Below are 21,731 nucleotides of genomic sequence, written 5' to 3'. Positions count from 1 at the left end.
AGTAAAGGATTTTTAAAGCTATGAAAGATGTCTGGTGTGAAAAGAGGGTCTATACCTCTCTCTCCACATCAAAAATCACAGTTAAGAGTTAAAATCCTCTTCTAAGGCCAACAACATCAAGGAGCGTACAACATTTACATGTTCATCCCTTTGCGCAGAGGCTGCTGTCTCTCAGCAGGTGACGGTGAGCGATAAAGTGGGGGGAGGGGGGCGAGGGAGACCATGTTGAGACGGGAAGATAAAACCTCGTTGACGGACAGGGGAGAGCGCTGCACGGAAATTGAATCGCTGAAGCGCCACATATACTTTAGCAAAAAGCAGAGAGATGGGAAGAGGCGGAGTGGAGAGGGGACAAGCAGACAAAGGAGAGAGAGAGGGATGCTTAAGGACAGCTGAACATGTGCACACTACGCCAGACAGATGAGAGTTTTGGTAATGAAAGCAGAGAGAAATTGGGCCATGGTGGACAAGATAAAGGAAAAGATTCAGAGATGTTTCACATTATAGGTTTGTGACTAATAGATCAATACAAGGCCAACTACCAGTGTTCAAAATGAAAAAGGTAGAGGTGAAGTTGAACCATACAGCAGCTGAAGAGGGTTAAATTCTCCATGAAAGTGAGCCGGGGCTCCACTTTCCTCCCACAACTTTTTGTTGCCGTGTTGGCATTTCCACTCATCTCCACATCAAAGCTGAAAACTTTTATTCCACACACAGACAAAAGGAAACACACACAAGCACAAACGCCCCCTGTGTTGTACAATTATCAGGAATCCAGCATCTGATTTGGGGACTTTAGAGAAGCCATTAGCTAAGTAATTCCTGTATCTCAGGGGTTTAACACACTCTCAAGGAGATGGCACACAGACAACTATGTTACAAGACTTGATACATTTAATCCCACTGCTCAATAAAAAATATGAAAGTGTGGGTTTATTAGACTGTAGCAAAGTCTCTCTGTGATGAAAAAACTGACAATAACATTAAATACAATTAATCCTAGTTTGGAAAGCACATTTCAATGATTTAATTATGAGGGAGCTTTCATTGTTATTAGAAAACTGATTAAGTCCTTTATTTTCTGTTACACAATTAATAACAGTAAAATTTAATTAAAAGCCTGCTTACATTCCACCAATCAGTTATCAGCCCTATAATCAGTATAGGAGTAGGAGCCACTTTTCTGAAATGCCACATGACTCACATCAGCATACTTCAGATGTGCTTAGTGTGGACATGAGGAAAATATTTTTTATTATGGAAGTATAAGGTATCATATATAAAAAGAGAAACACAGGCACAAACAATGCTAAAGCACAGAAATGGTTTGTCACTATCAGTCACCGCTCCCTCCCACCCACCCCCTTCAGATCCTTTCAGCTTGTATCGTCGGACCTGACTCTCAGAGAAAAATCCAATTTCTGTTAACAGCACCATGTTGTCCTGATAGGATCTATCACCTGGTGCTAGAGCTGCAGCCAGAGAGGCAGAGCACTGTGGCCACATTGAGAACTGCACCTGTTCCAACACTGACACACACCAACATCTAAAAATCCACAGACATGCAGAGAGGCTTCCACGTCGATGGGTGCTTACTACTGACAAATGGATACAAACAGCACTGAATGAATGAATCTGAACGTGTAAAAAGCTTTTTTTTTGGCAAGGTAGCTCTTAAATGCACGGACCCCGACAGGTGGATCACAGCCTCTGTCTGTCTGTCACCTGCTCCTTCACACGTCTCCCTCACAAATGCACACATCAAATACACAATGGTCCGGTTTTAACCATAAAAAATGACACTGCAGCACTTCTTCAGACATCCAATGGAGTCAGCAGAGAAGACAGAAATAGACGCTTTAACAATTGATTTCACTGAGAGGAGTACTTTTACTTTTTCATTTCCAGATTCTCTGGTGCTGCACAGCCAAACATCTATTCTATTTTCTGTGATTACACAGAGGTGTGCACAGTGACATGTAGATGTAAACACATCTTTTGACACTAACACCAGCTTCACTGATTGTGAATAAGTGCACCAAAAGGCACCCAGTCCTCATACTGTAAGAGCAATGACTCTTATAGTTGATTGATGGGACTATTTTGTGACCTCATCTGGCTTAAAGGTAGGGGAGATTCATTCTGATGCACTTTTTGTTGAATTAATGTAACTTCTCTTTACAATCCGATAGCAAACCGATTAGTTTCACATTAAAACAATATTAATCATCTGTGGAAGCTATAAAACGCTAAAAACATCAGCTAATCCTCCGGGACGACCCTGCGCGGAGTATTGGCTGGTTGTCAATCTCTTCCTGCTCTGTGCGCACCAGAGAGGTACGTGCATGATGGCCGAAGTCACAGACCGCAGCTCGTCTTCAGGTAATGTGCGTCCATGTGATTGGGAGTGTGGCTTCGGGGTGAGCTCCAAGAGAAAGGGGTGTGTGTTTACTTTCGAAATCTGGCTGACTCCCACTGAGTTTTCAAAATCTCCTACCCTACCTTTAAATAATGACTTTTATTTATTATAACCTGCTTTAAAGAAGGTAAAGGTTTAGTGTGATCGACAAACAGTGAGGTAGAAACACCTACCTCCATAGCCTGGGCTTTCTTGTGAAACATCTCTTCCATGTTCTCCGCCAGCCTCTTTACGAGCTGCACTCCATCTATTTCCTCCACCCGCACTGCCCGCTCAAACTCCTTGTATTTCTGGAAGAAATCCACACCATCATGTTAATAGGCTACAAACAGAGATGAGGCATTTTTCATTCCAATAATCACAGAAAACTGATTGACTCTACAACAGAAATCAATTAAGACAAAAAAATGTTGCATAGGAATGAAAAAGGAAAACCTGCAACAGGTGTATGCAGTGGTGGCAGTAAGTACACCATACAAAACAGACTATAAACAGCATACATTTAAAAGCAGAATCTAGTTTTGTAGGACTTGCTTGTTCAAACTAATCTACATATAAATGAAACCAATCAGCTCAGCAAAGTATTATCAGCCAGCTCCAAATTTTACCTACCACACATTAAGCACTGATGACACACCACTGCCCTCAGTTTCTGCACTACACAGAATCACGTTATTCTGCTATAAACCTATACTGGGATGCTTAGCTAAACCGACGCTTGAACCGGGGGACAGTGACATTAAGTCGTACTAATTCCACACCCATACATGGTACACACACACACACACTGAGCTGATCTAAGTGAGGGGGTATATTTGTACAGGAAAAAAAAAATAAGAAGAAAACCATTTTTGAAATCTGTGCAAAGCTGCAGGCGGCTGTGTTTCACTCTTTGGGGATTTAAGAGAAGATTACCGCCATATCAAATAGCATGCCCTCTCTAATGTTATGCCAACCTCCTTAGACGCACGCTCTTAGCTACTCCTGTTCAGAAACACACATGAAGAAGAGCAGGGTGAGGAGAAGAGAGATCGCAGTAGGAAGGGAGGATGTAGATCTATCACACACTCAGGCAGCAGATTTGGATTTAAGGCAATCATCTGAAAAACTGCAGGATATCATCAAACATACTAAAACTTTTGATAAGGCTGAAGTTAGAACTAGTGAAAGTGTGGAGCCTGAACAAAATGTTACACTGCTTCAGTGTGTGGAAGTTTATGGAGAAATGTCACTGAACTTAAGTGAAAATAATGAAGACGTTGTTTTGTTAAAATGAAGGTTACATTTCCTGTGTGAAACCTCTCGACAGGGGCGCCCCTGTGTTAGTGCCCTCCCAGGAGAAAACACAGCCAGACAGACAAACAGATGAGAGGTGGAAAAGAGAGATAAAAAGAAAACAAAGGATGAGACTAAGATAGAGAAGGAAGACTGTGATAGGGAGAACAAACACTGTGTGAGTGCTTAGAGATTCAAGGGATGCAAAGACAGGCTCAGATAAAAGTGAGGGTGGGTGAAAAGTAAAGGTAAAAAAGAAGAGAAAAGCAATGATGGATGAACAGAAAGATAATATTGAAGTGGGAGGTCACAGGGCGGGTAAAGTTTCTATCTGCATGAGCAGGAGGAGTACACAAATAAAGAGAGCCAGGTTAAAGCTGCTAAATTTTCAGTTTGCTGAATGCAATAAATTACATTCAAATCCACTGATAACTACATTCATCAATACAACCACACATAAAGAGAACAAAATACAATATTATGGTGATGCTGAAGTGATCAAGAAAGCAATTATGGTGATTAGTAAGAAACATCAGCAAGCTACTTCTCAAGGGGATGTGAGTCAGACAGGTGAAGGTTCTGATCAGAGCCAGCTGAGACATTTAAAGATGAGTGTCCTTAGAACAAATAGGAACAGAAAGAAGGTACCCAAAGCAGAAAGACTGAATAAAGGGGGGTGGGGTGGGGGCTTTTGCAGTTTCATCTTCATCTGCTCTCTGTTTACGGCCATAACAGTGAACCGTCTGTATGCCTTGTGCTTCTTTCACTGCCAAATTATTCATATGCCATGGACAAACAGTTTGGAGAGTTGAAATGGTGCTTCTGTTTCACATATGCTATGGAAGGAAGGAAGGAAGGAGGTCTTATGTGACAACAACAATCCCAAGTTTTAGCTTTTTAAACACAAACCGTAGTCCCTCATCCAGCAGCACTGCTAATTAAATTGCAGCCTCAGATAACATAGCCTGTGGCCAATCAAAGTGACTGGCTGATGATTCAGAAGCCAAATCACAGCGACCGTAACCATATGAAAATTGCAACGATAATCCCACTGGCTGACAGACAACTGCAGTATGACAGAGGGACAGAAAATCCAGGTTTGAAGCCAATCCTAGTTCCTGGCTGACTATGGTGGGCTGTTAAAGCTGACAGGTCAGCAGTGGCTCAAATCTGAACTGGCTTGACAGGTTTCTTTGCCAATTTTCTTTGTCCTTTTTCCCCTGTTCTGTCTGCCTCTAGATCCTTCTTCTCCTTCTTCTTTAGTTTGTTCAACTCCTGCTTTCCTCTTTCATCTCTATTCCCCTCTACTGCACCCACGTCCTTTGCTAATTATAAAAATGAATGGGCTGACTTAATGGACACAGACGCAGCTAGGAATTATTCCCTTTAAAGACTTGTCCTTGGTCGTTTCTCATGAAACCAAAATATTTTTGTGCACATATCCACTAAACCCTTCCTCCATAAAACTGGCCGAGGACAGCAGGTATTACACACTTCACCAAGGCATACTGAAAACACAGGTTGCTCATCGCCTAAACTGAAGTGTTTGTGATCATGTTTGTGTGGTCAGTGAGAGGCTAACAGGGTCCTGCTGACCACAGGCTGTCTGCAGCGCCATGTTCAGTCAAGCTGACCAGAGCAGACCAGGCCTAATTAGCCTGAAGCTATCCTCTTCACATCACATCATCATCACGGGAAAAGCCAACTGACATTCATCCAGAACCACCATTTCCAAGGAGAGGAGAAAGGAAGTCGTCTACAATGGGCTTCATTGACAAGAGCAAAGGAGCAGTTCAGTAAATGAGAGGAAAAACTAAAGTGTTGATAAGTTTGTGCTGGGCCAAAATGCTTTCAAACCAGGCAGGCTTTCAGCTACAGGGGTGCTGCGTTGTGGAGTAACTCTTGTTTTGTTTGCTGCAGTAGAAATAAGTCCATTATAATGACAAATGCTTGTCACCTTGCAAGGAGGGTGGAATTCTCTTCCATCATGCCAAATTATCAGCTACTCTGTGTCCAAACCACCATGATTCAGACTAAACAGCATCCTGTAACAGTCTGCCTTTTTCCTTTTTTTTTAGGTCTGGAAGACTTCTGCAAACAGTTTTTCCTATGAACTGGGCTTCACTACAAATTTTTCACAACCAACAAAAAAAGTTGTTTTTACAACCTATTGTTCTAGTTTGTCCATCATTCTAATGGTTTTGACATATTCCTATCAACATAAAATAAAATAAAGATCTTAGCTTTGCAGTGATGTACGTAAGAGCTGTGCATGAGTTACACAAAGGGGGCAAATAAACACATTATCATCATTAACATCACTGGGGGGTGATTTCAGTCAAATACAGCGGTCAAGTAACTGACCATTGTGACTGACAGCAGCTTAGTGTGTTAGTATCAGTGTTGGGCATGTTACTTTTAAAAAGTAACTAGTTATAGTTACTAGATACTTCTCCAAAAAACTGAATTATTAACTGAGTTACATCTTTATAAAAATTACTGATAACAGTGAGAGTAACTGTTGCACTACTCTATTAACAAATGTTCAAATATGTTAACCATGAATGAAATCAACTGTGTTCAATCATTTGTAATAAAAGTGAATATTAAATATATCAAATGAATGAAATGGACACAAAAAACACTGTACACTAATCTACAAGGCTCCTATCACATATATTATCATTATTAGTGACACACTGGATGTTTCAGAAGTTTTGGTAACAGCAGCATGTTTTCCACAACATACCTGACCATCAGTCTGTTGATTTTGTGGAGCAGAAAAGTCAAGCTTGATCTGGATGTGGAGGCTATGTCTCCTTGATAGCGGACTTCAGGTTATTACCTGGGTTTAGGCTGCTTTCAGCTAGCTTGTTAAAGCGTAACCACCCTGGAAACACGGTTCCTGTGCGTAATGCACGTCACATACACAGTCCTGCTTTTTAGCTCAATGAGGGAAAGCTAATGTTTGTTGTATTAAAAAAAGCTTTGAATTTGCTGGACCCGCCATAGCGCTGTGTGAGACTTCTTCTTCGCTGGTGTGTGCATGTGCGTGAACACCCGCCCCCCTCTGGCTCTGATTGGTTTACCATGAACTTGTCTTCTACCTTAGCCAATCATTACTCACAGTGGTTTTCTCGGCATCCCATCGTTGCAGCTCTCAGTGAGCTCAGTAGTAACGCTGCACTTTATTATCAGTATGTTGATGAAGATTCTCAGTCATCCAGGTCATCATACGTAGAGGAGATTGAACCAAGGCGTCTGGACTTGTAGAGTTTTCTTGAAGATGTTTCGCTGCTCATCCAAGCAGCTTCATCAGTTCTAACTGTTTGGTGGGGAAACATGGTTTATATGTGGTTGCAGACCTCAGTGGGTGGGTCTGGGTAAAACTTAAAAAACAATAGCACTAAATGTTTCCATACTTACCTATGATGGTCTGGGAGGAAAGGTGGTTTGAAAGAGGAGTCAAGGAAGCCATCTATGTTAAGCTGGAAAAACATTCCCTTAACAGAGGTGGTGGCCTCAGACATCATCTTTCTACCACATACAATGCAGTGATTCCATCCATTCCCAGGAAGTACTCACAGCAAGAACAAAGGGCTGTCAACCAGTCCACCTCCGGCAGTTTTATAGTCGTTAGCCAGTCGTTAGACACACCTGGCCCAGGCAGCCAGATCATCACAGGTAATTATAGAAACATTTAGTGCTATTGTTTTTTAAGTTTTACCCAGACCCACCCACATAGGTCTGTAACCACATATAAACCATGTTTCCCCACCAAACAGTTAGAACTGATGAAGCTGCTTGGATGAGCAGTGAAACGTCTTCAAGAAAACTCTACAAGTCCAGACACTATGCTGCAACTGCACTGAAGGTAGAGAAAAGCAGTGGTGGCACATACTGTACTGTCTGCTCCCTGGTAATCAATCCCTTCTTCTGTTCTCATCCCTCACCCCTTTGCTGTGGTGCATCACATGGTTGAGCTGATGCTGCTAATCTCTCTCTAACGCAGCGTGCTCCGACTGTGGGACGACACATTTTATAAATATGCAAGCCTGCTTATATGTATACACTATAGAACAAATAGAAAACATTGCATTTACACGCTGAGACATTTTTTCTGTTGTCCAGACTTCTGCCTGACATAATGCTGCATGTATATATCCATACATGTTGTTCCCTTGAGGGTTGATAATAAAGTGGTTAATGAAGGGGAACACTTCATTTCACAGTAAGACTGAACCCCAATCCCCCAAATCCCAGCTCATTTTACGCGTCACCAGAGCCCACTTTAACTTGGCCAACTCTCACACAATCTCACAGCTGTTTGAATCTCCTACGAACACACACACACACACACACTGGCTAGTGCAAGATGGATGGTCACACTCAAACATCTGTGACACAAATAAAATGATCTGATTTCTGATTTCTTACCTGCTTCAAGTACATTTTTCAGCATATGTGCAGGTCTAAATGTTAATAATCTAAAACATGTAAACTACATATAAATCACAAAAACACAAAACTCTCATCTGCATGATTGTGTTCTTTTCCCGTCGCACTGACTTCACTAAATGAAGCTGAACAGTCACAGAAGAAAAGGGCAGCACCAAGAAGCCAAGCATACATAAATCACACAACTGTAGTATCCCATATTATCCAAGCTGCATTATTTGGTTTTCATTCACAAATAAGCAGTCCTGGTTGTTTGTTTGCCTCTACACGCCTGTCTGACTACAAGTGGATAAGTCTGGTTTCATGAAGCCTCTGAGTGGGTGCATGTGTGTTCTATTTTGTCTTTTTCAGCAACACACAGTTTCTCACATTAACAGCCCACTTTTGAACTCAACAGTGTCACAGCCTTTAACAGTGGGACCATATTGTGTCCGGTTCAAACATATTATCACAGATACAGCCATGGAATATATGGCAAAAATCACAGGATGTGAAAATAAACAGCATAACATTTTGCTGACCCTGGATTCACTGCGTCAGCATCTGTCATCCAATAATGTATCAACATTTATCATCTGCTGTTCATACTTTATCACACTACAAGCCTTCAAGACACTCATTTGAACAAATTAATCAGCTTATATTACACATCTGCCTAAGCAGACTTTCTTTCAGTGAACTGTACGTGGTCTTCCTCGGTGATCAGAACCGTAATCCAGAGCCATCTGTTCAGAATCAAGTATTCAGTACTGTCGTGTTAAGATGATGAAGAACATATAACCAGCAGGCAACACAATGTATACTGTATGTTAAATGAAATTAATTAAATAAATTAAAAGAAAAGTCATTCCAATTTGTTCTAATCTGTTTACATCCTACACAGACATGTATATATTGTTATTATTATCAGAATCTGAATGATGAAGACAAGACATCAAAGATAAATAGCATCCATCTAAAGAATCAATATCTAAAGAAACATATTTACCATTGTATACATCTTTACATGGTAAAGAGCATGGTATACATTATAAATATGTAGCTGGAGATAAAATATTAAATACACCAGACATGGTCTTTTTTATGAATAATTTAATTAAATCCCTGGACAGAATGAGCAACTGGGAAGTAATTTCCTTTCAGATGAAGCATGTGTGTGTGTGTGTGTGCTTTCAGGTATTTCTTTAAAGCAAACTACCTCTGCTAATACATTTTTTAAAGCATGTTGAGGAGACATCTTGCAGCGTCATCATTTAATATAGAGGGCCATTGACTCCCCAAAGCCATGTTTGTAATTACAGCGAACATGGAAGAGGAGACAGAGAGGCGGAAAGACAAGTGAAGATGAGGTGAGCTAAGAAAAAGAGAAGAGGCAGGACCCAGGGGTGTCGCGTGATTGAAGTTAATTCTGTTTTCTGCCACCGTGTCACTGGGCCACTACTGAGCGTGTCTATCTGTGTGCAGAAATGAGGAATAAGGAGAAAGAGGGTGACCGTCTGTGACGACTGACTGATGTCGCGTTGTTCCTCCTGTGAAAGTTTAAGACACAAGCACCAGCCGAAAAAACCACAGCAGGAAATCACTGCTGGGTCACAGGAGCTCCGTGGAATGCCAAATCGTTGCTATGCCCTCCTCCTTTCATACCCTCCCTTGTATGCCAGCCGACAAATTGTTCCCTCAAAAGAAGAGCGCTGGCCGGAGATGAAGTGGAACAATTAATTTCACGCTTGTCCTCCTTGCCTCAAAAGCATGTTGGTCTGAGTCCTGTATCTGGTGGCACGGAGACACTCCCCGTGGATTGTAAAACACACACAGACAAATGTAAATTAAACACTTACTGTAAATACTAATCAAATGAACATAAAAACAAGACATCTTTTAAAAAAAAAAAAAGTCAGGCAGCTCAAACTCCATCTGTCATTGCAGCCCGATCCACCGTAACGCAATCTATCAATGAGGGTGAATATTGAATTAATCATTTCATGTCTAAAAATTCGATCAATGCACTACAAATAAATGGGGAGGACTGTGCACAGACACACTGCTTGGACAGACTACTCAATCATATGATGAAAAGAGGGCAGGTTCTGATAGGAAATAGACTGCGTTGTAAGAAGCAAAGCTGAGGACAGTTTCTATGTGGTCAGTCATTGGCTGCTCAACATCAACCACATGGCAAGAAACACATTCAGATGCTGGAAAGGCATGAGCATAAACCAGATAGTGGTCTGACTAACAGCTGGTCTCCATTTTAGCTTATTGAGTCACATCTGAGGGCAGCATCCACTGAAATACACACACTACTAAAGGTAAATTCAGGTTTGTGTTGGTCTAATAAGTACATTCTAAATCATGGTATCTCTGCTTCTGATTGATTAATGCTCTGTTAGGTCTAGACAGACAGCAGCAGCTAAATAATGATGCTACACGTCTGTCTGTCTTTATCATCGCTGCTACACGCGAGTTTCCTTTCCTGAGTGTGCTGGCAGCAGCGACAGCAGTTGTAAACACATTATCATCAACAGATTTCAAATCAGATCCGGCAGTAAAACGCACACACACACAGAGTGTTTTGTATACTGTGTGCGGAGACAGTAAATCATTTCATTTACAAATAAAATGGAAGCAGAGAGTAATTAAAACTTGAGCAAAAAGCACATTATTCCAGTGATAGTTTCTAAATGGCAAAACCAAAAGCCGATTATTTAAATGCAATTATAAATCTGCTGATTGAGACTGATGACTTGGACTCAGGTCAGACATATGATTTAACTTGATCGCTCTACACTTCCAAAACAAGCATATGCCCAAATTTAATTTCAGCAGGATTTGAATATCTAATTATTTTGGCTCTTGCACTTTCAAAAAATGGTAACTGAAGAACATAATCAACAGCTTGGAAAGGGAAATTATCCAATATGTTATTTTAATTGACAGCATTCATACTGTGAGGCGTACGAGCAGTGGTGCTTTGAGCTGAATAATGACTTACTAACAGATTACTAACATGTTCACAGTGGAGTTTATATATTTACCCATCATACACGTTACCACTTGTTAACCAGTTGTTTTAAATTTTAACCCCTGCCATGAAGTGACGGGTGCAGCAGTCAAGGACTTCACCAAAACAAAGTAAATGTGCCATAAGGTGGACACAACTCCTATAGGTCCACGCTACCTCCTAATGCAAACTTTTGCAAGTTTACAGAAACTGTAACAAAGTAATAGATTACATTGTGTAACTATTTTATTTAATGAGATGTGTGGTGCAACAGTGCTCCCACTAGGAATCCACTTCCATGCAAAGTTGGTGACACTGGATGAAAACTCAAGGTATACATACAAATGCCCAATACAAAGGTCAACCTTCTCTTGGCACCATGGGGAAAAATCATGAGATCATTATGCAAGTCCACACATTTCAACATAAATGTCTGTAATATACAATATTCACAGTCTTCTATCCCAATATTATTTACATGATAGATTTATATTGACATTTTAGTCTGGACCAAAGTGATTCCAACAGCCAACCCACAGCTCTTTGAAATTACTCAACCTTTTCTAAAACTTAAACCAAAATATTTTTTAGTACATCCACACGCTTGCTCCTCCTTGTGCTCTTTAATGTTCCAGCATAATTGAATTCACTTTCACACCTCATCATTTTCACAAGTCATCCACCCGCAGCTCCTGAGTGTCTGAGCCTCTGCAGTGCAAACGCTGCCTGAGGGCTATTGAGAAGAACAGTAGAACAACAGCTGTACAGTAACACAAACACACAAAAGGCCTTATGGCATAGCTGTTAGCAACACTCAGGAGTATGTCCCAGGGTGCACTGCGTTTATTAGGTATGCACCATTGCCCGTCGGAGAGGGTGCCATACCCATGTTCTCTCTAATGACCCCCATCTTTCACTGTCCTCACATGCCATGCCATCATAGTGTACCCCCCACCTATTCCAGCACAAGCAGAGGCTCCTAAAGGGCTTAGGCTGACATCTATGCCAGCATGAAAGCATACCATTACCCTGAATAATACCCTCGTGAAGCAAATGCAGTCTCTTCCTTTGAAAACTGCAAATGAGAAGTCCCATCCAGACCCAAGTTTTTCTTTCATAAGCCATAATTCACTTTACCCAAAACATAATAGCACCAAGAGCAGGTCTAATCTGATCACACAGAACTGATTAATAGTCCACCGTCTATCTGTAGTTGCTTGCATTCAGTTGGTTTCAGCAGAGTCCTAGAAAACATTTTTCATGCTTAGCAGCACATACAATGCGGCCTGCTGTTTCCCAATTCCACTCCATGCATTCTCACAGTCACAGATTGATTCTAGCAGCAGCCGGCGTGAAAGTGGAATAAGAGAGAGCAAAACATTGTGGCAGATGTATAAAGGCAATATTCATGCTTGCAAGTGGAGATTTATTGTGAGCAGTTACACTTTTTGGACTGCAGTTTTGTGGGAGTTTGCTTTGAAGTTCTTAAAAAAAGGAAAGGGACATTTCAACGTACCACCTACAGTGTCAAAAAATATTGTTTAGAGGGGCACAACATTTATCAACAGACACCATGAAGTGTAACAGGACATGTACATGAGCAAATAGAAACATGATGCAATTTGTAGGATATGAAAGAGGAACTCGTTTGCAGTGCCTCAGTTCTAAAATAACACAAATTGCAGTTCATGTTGACCTAACTGTTGAGTTAACATGACCTTATAGTATTTTTGCTGTGGACATTATGTTCCACATCATCTCACAGAAGCATACAGGGTGGGGATCTGGAACCTGTGCAGATCATTGTGAGTAAATTGCCTTCCCAGGCACATCTGGAAATTTCTGATATTGTTGTCGACATTCATGTGGTCAGCAATCCTGTTAGACTGTGATAACATTATTGCAACTTGTATAAAAAAAATGGAAAATAAAGTAAAATGTATCTTTTATGTTGTTATTATTATTATGTGTTTGATTTTGAGTGTTTTTTTGTGAGGTAGTCCAGGTCCAAGTAAACACTGTCATGGCCAAAGTCATGTTAACTTTAAGACCACAGAGAACTAAGGTAAAATGTGGAGGATAATAGAAGTAGGGATAGTGAACAGGTTGGCAGGCTGCAGACTGTGGTGTCTATTAGATATCATAAGTGCACCCCCAATCCTCACAATCTGTGTGCAATCAGAGAACAGGGATACAGCAGACATTTAACCTCACCTCACCATCTGGTTCTTAGTTCTTGTTGCCGACTGAAAGCATATTTATGTTTCTAGCTGACAATCACGATCGTCTCATGCAGAAAGTGAATGGAGATGGCACCTGGAACCAGCCACCAGAGCTCATTAGCATGGGTTTCATTCAGACACAAATGTCACTTGACTTTAGTCAAGGCAAGGAGCGAAGTATTTCTGCAACATTATCGTAGCAATGTTTACTGGATGGTCACAACAGATATAATGCAGCCAGTGATGAAATAAACTACTGGGTCTTACTTTGTTCCAAGCACATCTAAGAGCGCAGCACCCACAGCTTAGCGTCAAAGGGCTGCTAGTCTGGTGACTGAAAACACCGAGCTGTGTGCCAAATTGAGGCAATGCCTTTTGAATTCAAATCAGAAATACTTGTTCAGATGGAAAACAGGCTCACAATAAACTACAGATACCGACTTCCTGCTCATGACCATTTCTCTGTGATGGTGTTGTACCATATCTCTAAAAAGTCTCTCTCACTCTAAAATAATCACAAATATGCTCATTTTTGTTTTGAAAACACTTCTAGGACAAAAATACATTGTCTTTTTCGGAATAACTGTCAGAACATGTGCAGCTGAGAGACAGTGATGTCATTCTGAAGACCAGTATCTTTGTTACAGCAGATGTCAATCAACACATGTAATCAATACGGCTCTACATCGATCGATACTGATCCTCCAGCTCCTATGTAAGTAATCGTTTGGCACTTACTCACGCCTCAGCATTACCTCAAAGTCAGGAGCACATTAACCAGTGTAGTTCTGCAGCCATTGAATTAAATACAGAGTAGTTCTGATTTGATTACAAAAATATTCAATGACATAACATATACATGTTTCCACATTGCTACTCAAGCGCAACTGTATTCCTCCACCCCGTGTTGTGTGTGTGTGTTTGTGTGAGATGATAGCAAGTGCAGGTGAAGGTCATCAGGAGGAGGGGCCACTGCTGTCCCACTGAGCTGCATTTGGCAGCACTCTCACAATCCATGAGAAGTGTTGTGCAAAGTGAAGGGCTCCACAAAGTACAGTCAAACTCACTGTGTGGGTGTGGATGTATGCTGGCAGAGCTGATGTACAAGCTAAGGTGGTGATTTGGGTCATATACTGAGGGCATCAAATGCAGAGTGCAGCCAGTGTAGGACATTGTGCTAGGCCAGCGGAACTTATTTTTGACAGTATGGGTTCCAACACTTGCTCATAACTTGGGCGTGTCCCAGGATCCCCTCCCATGTATTCTTTAGTGCCATAGCTGCATCCTATCCATTATTAAAGCACAGGGAAGGAGGGAGAGGAGAGGCTTGAGAGCAAGATGGGGAGGAGGAGAGAATGACTGGGGGCAATGCAAAAACACATGAGTGAAAGTGTTGACAGAAGGAAGTTTATAGAAAGGTTAGAGACAACATGAAAAAGAAAGAAAGGAAGAAAAAGCATAATGAATTAACCAGAATTATCTGAGCATGCAGGTGTTTAAGCCATATCAGGAGGTATGTTTGATTGATGGTATGGTGGTAAAGTTCTGTCTCATCTTCACTGTATTTGCCTTATAAGAGTGCCATCTTTACCTACAGCTCACTGGGTGGACCAAAACAACCAGCTGGATGATTGATGTGGACAGCAGCAAGTCACAGACAGTCCTTCACACAATGCTGCACACATTAATGTGCTTAATAGTACTAGTCCCGCCCCTTCACCAAGTTTACTCTCTGTATCCGGTCAAGTCTGAAGCACCGCAGGTGAACAATCTGTCATAATTATCGAAATGTGTGAATGTGTGTGTGTATGCTTTTGTATGTGTGCATGTGTGTGTTCATTAATGTCCGGTGTATAGCCACAGTAAGATGCTCCTTATCTGCAGGCCCAGCAGAGGCAGAGCTGAGTGTCCGATGACAGATGACAGTGGATATTTATCTTCAGTGTTCACATTTATCATCCTAGCAGCACAGAGCACAATGTGTTACAGTATAACAAACACTGTGTGTGTGTGCGTTTGCAAGAAAAAAGCTTAAGAAACTCAAATTAAGTACTAAATCAAACCCATTTGGTTCTAGCAAATGAACTTGGGGGCTGAGGATAAATCAAAGATGTAAACCAACAAGTCATCCGAAGGCACTTGATTTTCTAAGCCCACAAATACTGTGTCAGCATTGGAGCTCTTTAAGAATTTAAGTTCTTTAATCTGGTAGCAAAAGGCCTCACTCTGTGCTCCTGAGCTCTCCACAGTAAAGCCAGGGTGTTTGATTCACAGAAGCTTTTCTCATGCTTTTCTCACCAACAAAGCACTAATTACAGTATGAGTGAGTGCCTGTGTTGGCTAAAGCTGGCCATCTAGGACATGAAAGGATAGCAGCACAGGCTGCACTCCTGCCTGCTAACGCTGTAATTAACTCTGTGACATGACATTCCTATTTCTTTTCCCAGTTTATTCTTTCTCTCTCTCTCTCTCTCTCTCTCTCTCTCACACACACACACACACCTCCTTCTTTCTCTTCCTCTATGAGCAGTAGGGGGATCAGATTTAGCAAGATCATGCTTTAGTCAATGAGAACAAGGGAGGGGCAGGTGAGGGAAGCAGGGGAGAAGAGGAGGTGGGAGGTAAGGAAGAGAGGGACAGTCATCAGTACACACCCCTACACACCCCCTTCCCTCACCTCATTGCCAGCTACGCTCAACCAAACCTGACAGCTATTCAATTTTCCCAAAGCTAAATCTAATCTGCAGCCGTCTACCCCTCACTGACACACTGTTACACTGGAACGCCTCAGCCATCACCCACCCTTGGCAGCAGATTGGCACCACCGTGCATACCCCACCCATTACCCCCACCCTAACCCCCTCACAAAAGCACACACACAGTTATCTACAGGGCAAAAAAAGGCAAAAAGAGAGCAAAAGGAACAGTAAGTAAAACTGCACATCAAATTAGTTAAAAGAAATCTGACAAAACAGCCTTATTGCACTGCTGTGATACAAAACTATAAATTATTTATGACATTCCTAAAATACAAATCTATATGTTATTCCAGATTAAAATTACACAAATGGAGAGAAAGGGAGCTTATTCTTAGGGTCACCAGAAAATCCTAGTCCTCATACATCAAATACATTCAAGGCAACATTTCAGTAGAAAATATAAAACATCTCATCTTCTCACACAGCAAGAATTCTTCCACTGTTGTCTTTCAAATATGTAATTAATTTTAAATGAACGTGAAAAACTGAAACGCATAATCATTTCCATTTTGAAATTAGGCAATTAGTCATGCTCTTAAATCTGGTTAGCGAGACTAAAATACAGATTCAAAATAAAAATAGATCTTTTTTTTTTTGAACAGACCTACAGGAAACAGCCTTCTGTAAAAAATATGAAATGAGGTTTCTGTGAAACAAGACATGCAGAAAAGCCTCCAATAGATCAAAACATATCACTGTTGTGTGCAAATCACTTAACTCGCCATGTTTGTCAAAATTTAATTGATCTCTTGGGTTTATGGGATTTTTTGTTTTGAAAGCTGATGCCAAATAAACTGGTTTCAAGCCAAAAAAAAATAAGCTGTTACACAACACTGTCCTCTATGAATTCATTTTTAATCTTTCATTTCAAGTGACTTAAATAGTCATTAATGCTAACGTTAACCTATTGCACTTTTATGTAAAGTTGCACAAGGTTGTGAGAAAAATGTGCATCCCTGGGATACAAATAAATGCCCCTAGTGGTGCAGCCATGTTTTAAAACAGACAAATCAGGGCCAAATTTAGTCACTACCTTGTGTCTATCGCAGATTATTTAATAAATACATAGGAGAACAAAAGAGAAGGAGGGGGGTGAGGTGGGACTCCCAACAGGAGGTTCCAATTTGAACCCCGCTGATGATAAAAGTGCTGGCCAGATGAGACTGACTGCACCAGTGGAGAACAAACTACTACTTTCAACCACAACAGGAATCACAGATGTGCGACGGCAAATCTACACTGTGTGTGTGCAAAACTGGGTTATGCAAAATTATCATAATGCAAGGTCACTGATTAATATTGAGCCCAAACAAAAACAGGTGCAATCAAATCATGTAAGTCGATGATGATGTATGTTTGTTTTACAAAAGAAAAAAATGATGGCAAATTAGATTCAATCATCTAACCTCCCCCTCCCTAACATTTTGCACTCTCTACTCCTTTAACCCAGCATGATGCATGTCTCTCTGTGAGCCCTTTTTTGCCACTCCACTGGGCAACTTCACTTCAGGTATATATTTTTCATTTCTTTTTGAGGAACCACTCCACTCAAGGCTGATTTCACTCATTCTTTTGGAATATTGTCAGCAGACATGTCAGTGGCTTGCGGCACTAAGCTCTTAGGTAGTAAAAGAAAATGGTATGGCACCACTTTGTATTAAAAAAAAAACCGCATATATATATATATATATATATATATATACACACACACACACACACTTCTTTCCCGCCCAAGCAAATCGATTCCAACATAGTCTTGTCACACATCATTACACCTTCCTATCATCCTCTGCTCTTTTGGTCTGCGTACGCGCCTCTGTGTGAAAGAGACGTGCGATTGAGCACACTTTAAGCAGGTGTGCAAACTTAACACACACACAGTGCAAACATGCACGTCTGTCCTTACCCTCAGATCCCGCTTTCAAAAATAGGAAAGCAGCAGACGTGCACGGATCACTTTCAGACTGTCACAGAGGGCAATCCTATCTACTGATCATTTTTCTTGTATCTCCCATTACCTTGAAGAGGGTTGAAGTTATTTCAGTGTAGCATAATGTCCCACCAGTGTGATTCCAGAGGACCATAACGTCAGTGAGGTGAAAACCAGTCCAGGCGACGCTGCAGACACAGCCATCAGAGCCAGGCTAGGATGCTCAATGATACATGAAATTAAAGATTTGTACAGAATAGCAGCGAAGAGGGTAAAACGCGCACAGCTAATTCTCGCTATCAGTGAGAGATGTTTAATGTGTCACACTTTACAAGCATGAGAACGTAGGCATGTACATAGTGTACAGCAGTGTATTTGCACAGTGATGAGTATACTGCTAACATCTGATTTGTGTAACAAATTGAAACTGTTATTGATCATGGGTTTTTTTTGTTTTTGTTTTTTTACTTCTTCAGGGACACACACACTGACTGGTATAACCTTGAAACAAGAGCCGTTTCCAATGAATATAGGAAGTAGGGGGTGGTGTAGGAAGGACAGCAGAGTGAAGTTTGGGTGAAAGGATACATCTGGATTTTAAAAGAATTACATTTGCTCCGTTAATTAAATTAAACAAACATCACTGTATTTAAATATTTACAATTCATAATTATGCTTATTTAAATCTATCCAATAAGCTTCTTTCTCCCACAAATGACAGAAAACATCTGTGTAAATATTACTTTAAGTTAGTCGTGTATTTGGATTAAGACTGTTATTCAACTGAGTTATTCACTGGATGGCTTTATGTTGTTAATTATGAATATTAACACGTTCACACATTATAGGAATATCTCTTAATAAAGATGAATAAACTAGAAGTCAAACCAAGCATCAAATTAACACAAAGGAAGTATCAAATTTAATTTGGAGCTTTTTGACTGAAACACAAAGAAGCAGCATGAGCCACACTTTCAAAACTGCTTAAAAAATAGAACATTTAGAACCTGTTGAGCACAATGTTCTCTTCTGTGCAAGCTTAATTAAACTTGTGTGGATTACACTTTTTTCCACAAAGTGATTAGGCAGCTTTAAAATGTAACTTTCCACTTAATGGTCCATCTCTTTTTCCTTAATGGTCTGATGAGAAAGATGGCGAATATTTAATGAATCACAACCAAAAAAAAAAAAAAAAAACGCTGCGTGTGCGCGACACATGCAGAGGTATTGTTATTTCCAAGGGAGCTCAGTTATGCTTGGGTCAGAAAGATAACCGAAGAGAGAATGAGTCCATCTGTCCTCTGCCTAGGGGAACATACACACGCACAAACACATAAGCCTTGGTCTTTTCTCTTTGGTACCATCCTCCTCTCTCAGTACACCACTGCCTGTTACAAAGCATATGCACCCTCGGGGCATCTGTGGTCCCTTCTCAGCATTACTGGACAAGAGCTGCCGGACTGTACCCGGACACACAATAGAGCACAGCATGCAGGAAGCCATGACATGTTGGCGAATCTTATGAGCTGTAAAGCTTACAAGTGACCACATGTGTGCATTTATACATCCTGCACATCTGAGAAAGTGTGCAAAAGTGAATAACAATACACAACAGTTTGATGTAAAAGATGCACTTTCTGACAAAGAGGTCTTCAGTCCTTTCTTTGCTCAATTAACCCGGCGGCCTTCATTTGCATTTCATAAAGAGGTCGTCACTCTGTGGGAAGGTTATCTCCTTTTTTGGAGGCATAAAAAGATGGGGGGGGGGGGGGGCAGTTTTTATCCTGTCAAACAGATAACACCACTCATGTGCCTTATCAGTGGCTGATGAAATCCATGCTGTGAGCCCACAAATGTCTATGTGACTATGCATTTGAATGTGGCTGCGTGCATATGCGTGTATGTGTGTTGTGTGCACTTATGTAAATGGAAGGTCCTATGAAATCTCCGGTTTGGCCTGTGTGACACCTAACAGCAGAGTGGGGTCTTTGCATTGCCAGAGCCCTGAACTGCTTGACCCCAAGCTACAACTGAGAGGTTCGTTTCTGCTTGGCCTTTTATCCACTAATTATTCATTTGCAGTTTTATCTCAGGCTTCATCAACTGACCCTCCATTAGGAAAATTTGCATTCCATCACACTCAAATCTTGCATTAATTTTACGGAACAGGGTGAAAAAAGGGATGAGAAGAGACTGTAAAGAGGCAGAAAAAGACGCAAGAGGGTGTTAGAAATGCGACATTTCCATTTCCTGAAACTAATGGAAGTACACTGACTGTGTGTGTGTGTGTGAGTGAGTGACGGAACGCATCTGCTGGAGTGCTTGAGAACTCACACCTCTTTAAATGGCACATGTACTGAATAAGCTTTTAAATCTGAGCCCACATGGTCAACATGCATTACTGATTCTAAAGTGGCTAAAAAGCACAGGTCCTGCAGTTTAAGAGACTGAAAATGACATTTCGCTCAATTCAAAAATTACCCACCAGTCATTTCCTTTCATAAGCTGGTCTTTCACTCCCACACAGCAGTTTTAAGTCACTCAAAAAAGCATCTTTAAGCTGTGATAAACAGTCACTTTACAGTAATAATCACATCCTCAGAGCTTCACACCAAAAACCGGACCTCGTTATATGCCAGGTGTGTACACACAACTGTGGAAAAAATACATGAAATCAGATTTTTTTAAGGGGGCCCTATTTTCTAGACAAATTATGCACCTAGGAAATCCACATTTTTTCAAGCATTAGGAGTCCCACAGAGTCATTGTAATCTGAAAACCTGAAGAGTTGAACTCGAACAATTAAAAAAACACAAAAGTTTGAAAAAGCTCACCCACCTTCTGCAGCAGCTGGGACCCAGAGTACTTTGCTGAGATGGACTTCATTTCTCCACCAAAGGCTGAAGCCCACAGCTTCACCCTGCAGACACACGCATAAAGGCAAGCAAAAGATAAAATAAAATACATTTAAGTTAACGTGACTTAAAAACTCCTGTCACACTCACAAAAGATTTCACACATCCTATCCCAGTATGATTAGAAACACCAAATACAAACATGCAGAAGAAGCATTTTATTTGCTGTAAAAATCATTGAACGATCTGGTTTCTAAACCACTTTGTATGGCAGCGCCTTTGCGTAAAAGGTCAGCTACTTACACGGACGGAGGGATGCTTTGGTGGGTGGCTCCCACTCCAGCTACCCTGGTGCTTAGAGTTGAGAAAAGTAAGAGCAGCCACGTAAACCAAGCGCCGTAAACCTCGCAGCTCCGACCCACCTGCATCTTGGGCAAAAATCACCCCCCCAAGCGCAAAGTGCTAGTTTTGGGCTTATGCTGCCACCGTGGAGTTCCTTCTCTCGCCAGGGAATCCAAGAAAAAAAATAAAGAAACAGAGCTAATAAAAAGTCACCTGTGCTGACTGACTAAATCATTCATGGCAATATGTGCAGCTGTTCAGCTGGTGCGGGACGCGGCTGAGCGACGCGCCTTGGCAAGCGGCAGGATCCTCTGCTGTATGAGTTATCAAAGTGCTGCGGTATGCCCCCGCTGACCGGTGCGCTGCACACGGCTGTGCTGCCCGACGGAAAGTCGAGCTCGACTCCTCCGGCAGGGAAGGTCCGCTCGGTGGCTTTGATTGGCCGACCTCACCCACTGAGAACACAGAGA

The 21,731-nt window shown here is 41.3% G+C and overlaps 1 protein-coding gene across 1 annotated transcript in view; it reads right to left on the bottom strand.

The window, feature by feature from the left end:
• The window catches only part of cacna2d3a (calcium channel, voltage-dependent, alpha 2/delta subunit 3a), a 92,376-nt gene extending 71,029 nt beyond the window's left edge, over nucleotides 1–21,347 (bottom strand). Inside the window, exons 1-3 of the mRNA XM_028409593.1 lie at nucleotides 21,223–21,347; nucleotides 20,903–20,984; nucleotides 2,593–2,709 (exon numbers count right to left, since the gene is read on the bottom strand). Of these exons, the coding sequence (XP_028265394.1) occupies nucleotides 2,593–2,709; nucleotides 20,903–20,984; nucleotides 21,223–21,347 (324 nt within the window). The remainder of the gene's footprint in view (nucleotides 1–2,592; nucleotides 2,710–20,902; nucleotides 20,985–21,222) is intronic.
• Nucleotides 21,348–21,731: the final 384 nt, after the last annotated feature.

Source organism: Parambassis ranga, chromosome 7 (genome assembly GCF_900634625.1).
Source record: "Parambassis ranga chromosome 7, fParRan2.1, whole genome shotgun sequence".
NCBI classification, from domain to species: domain Eukaryota; kingdom Metazoa; phylum Chordata; class Actinopteri; family Ambassidae; genus Parambassis; species Parambassis ranga.
The sequence above is the reverse complement of the archived record's forward strand: the minus strand, read 5'-3'. Positions and strand labels throughout refer to the sequence as shown.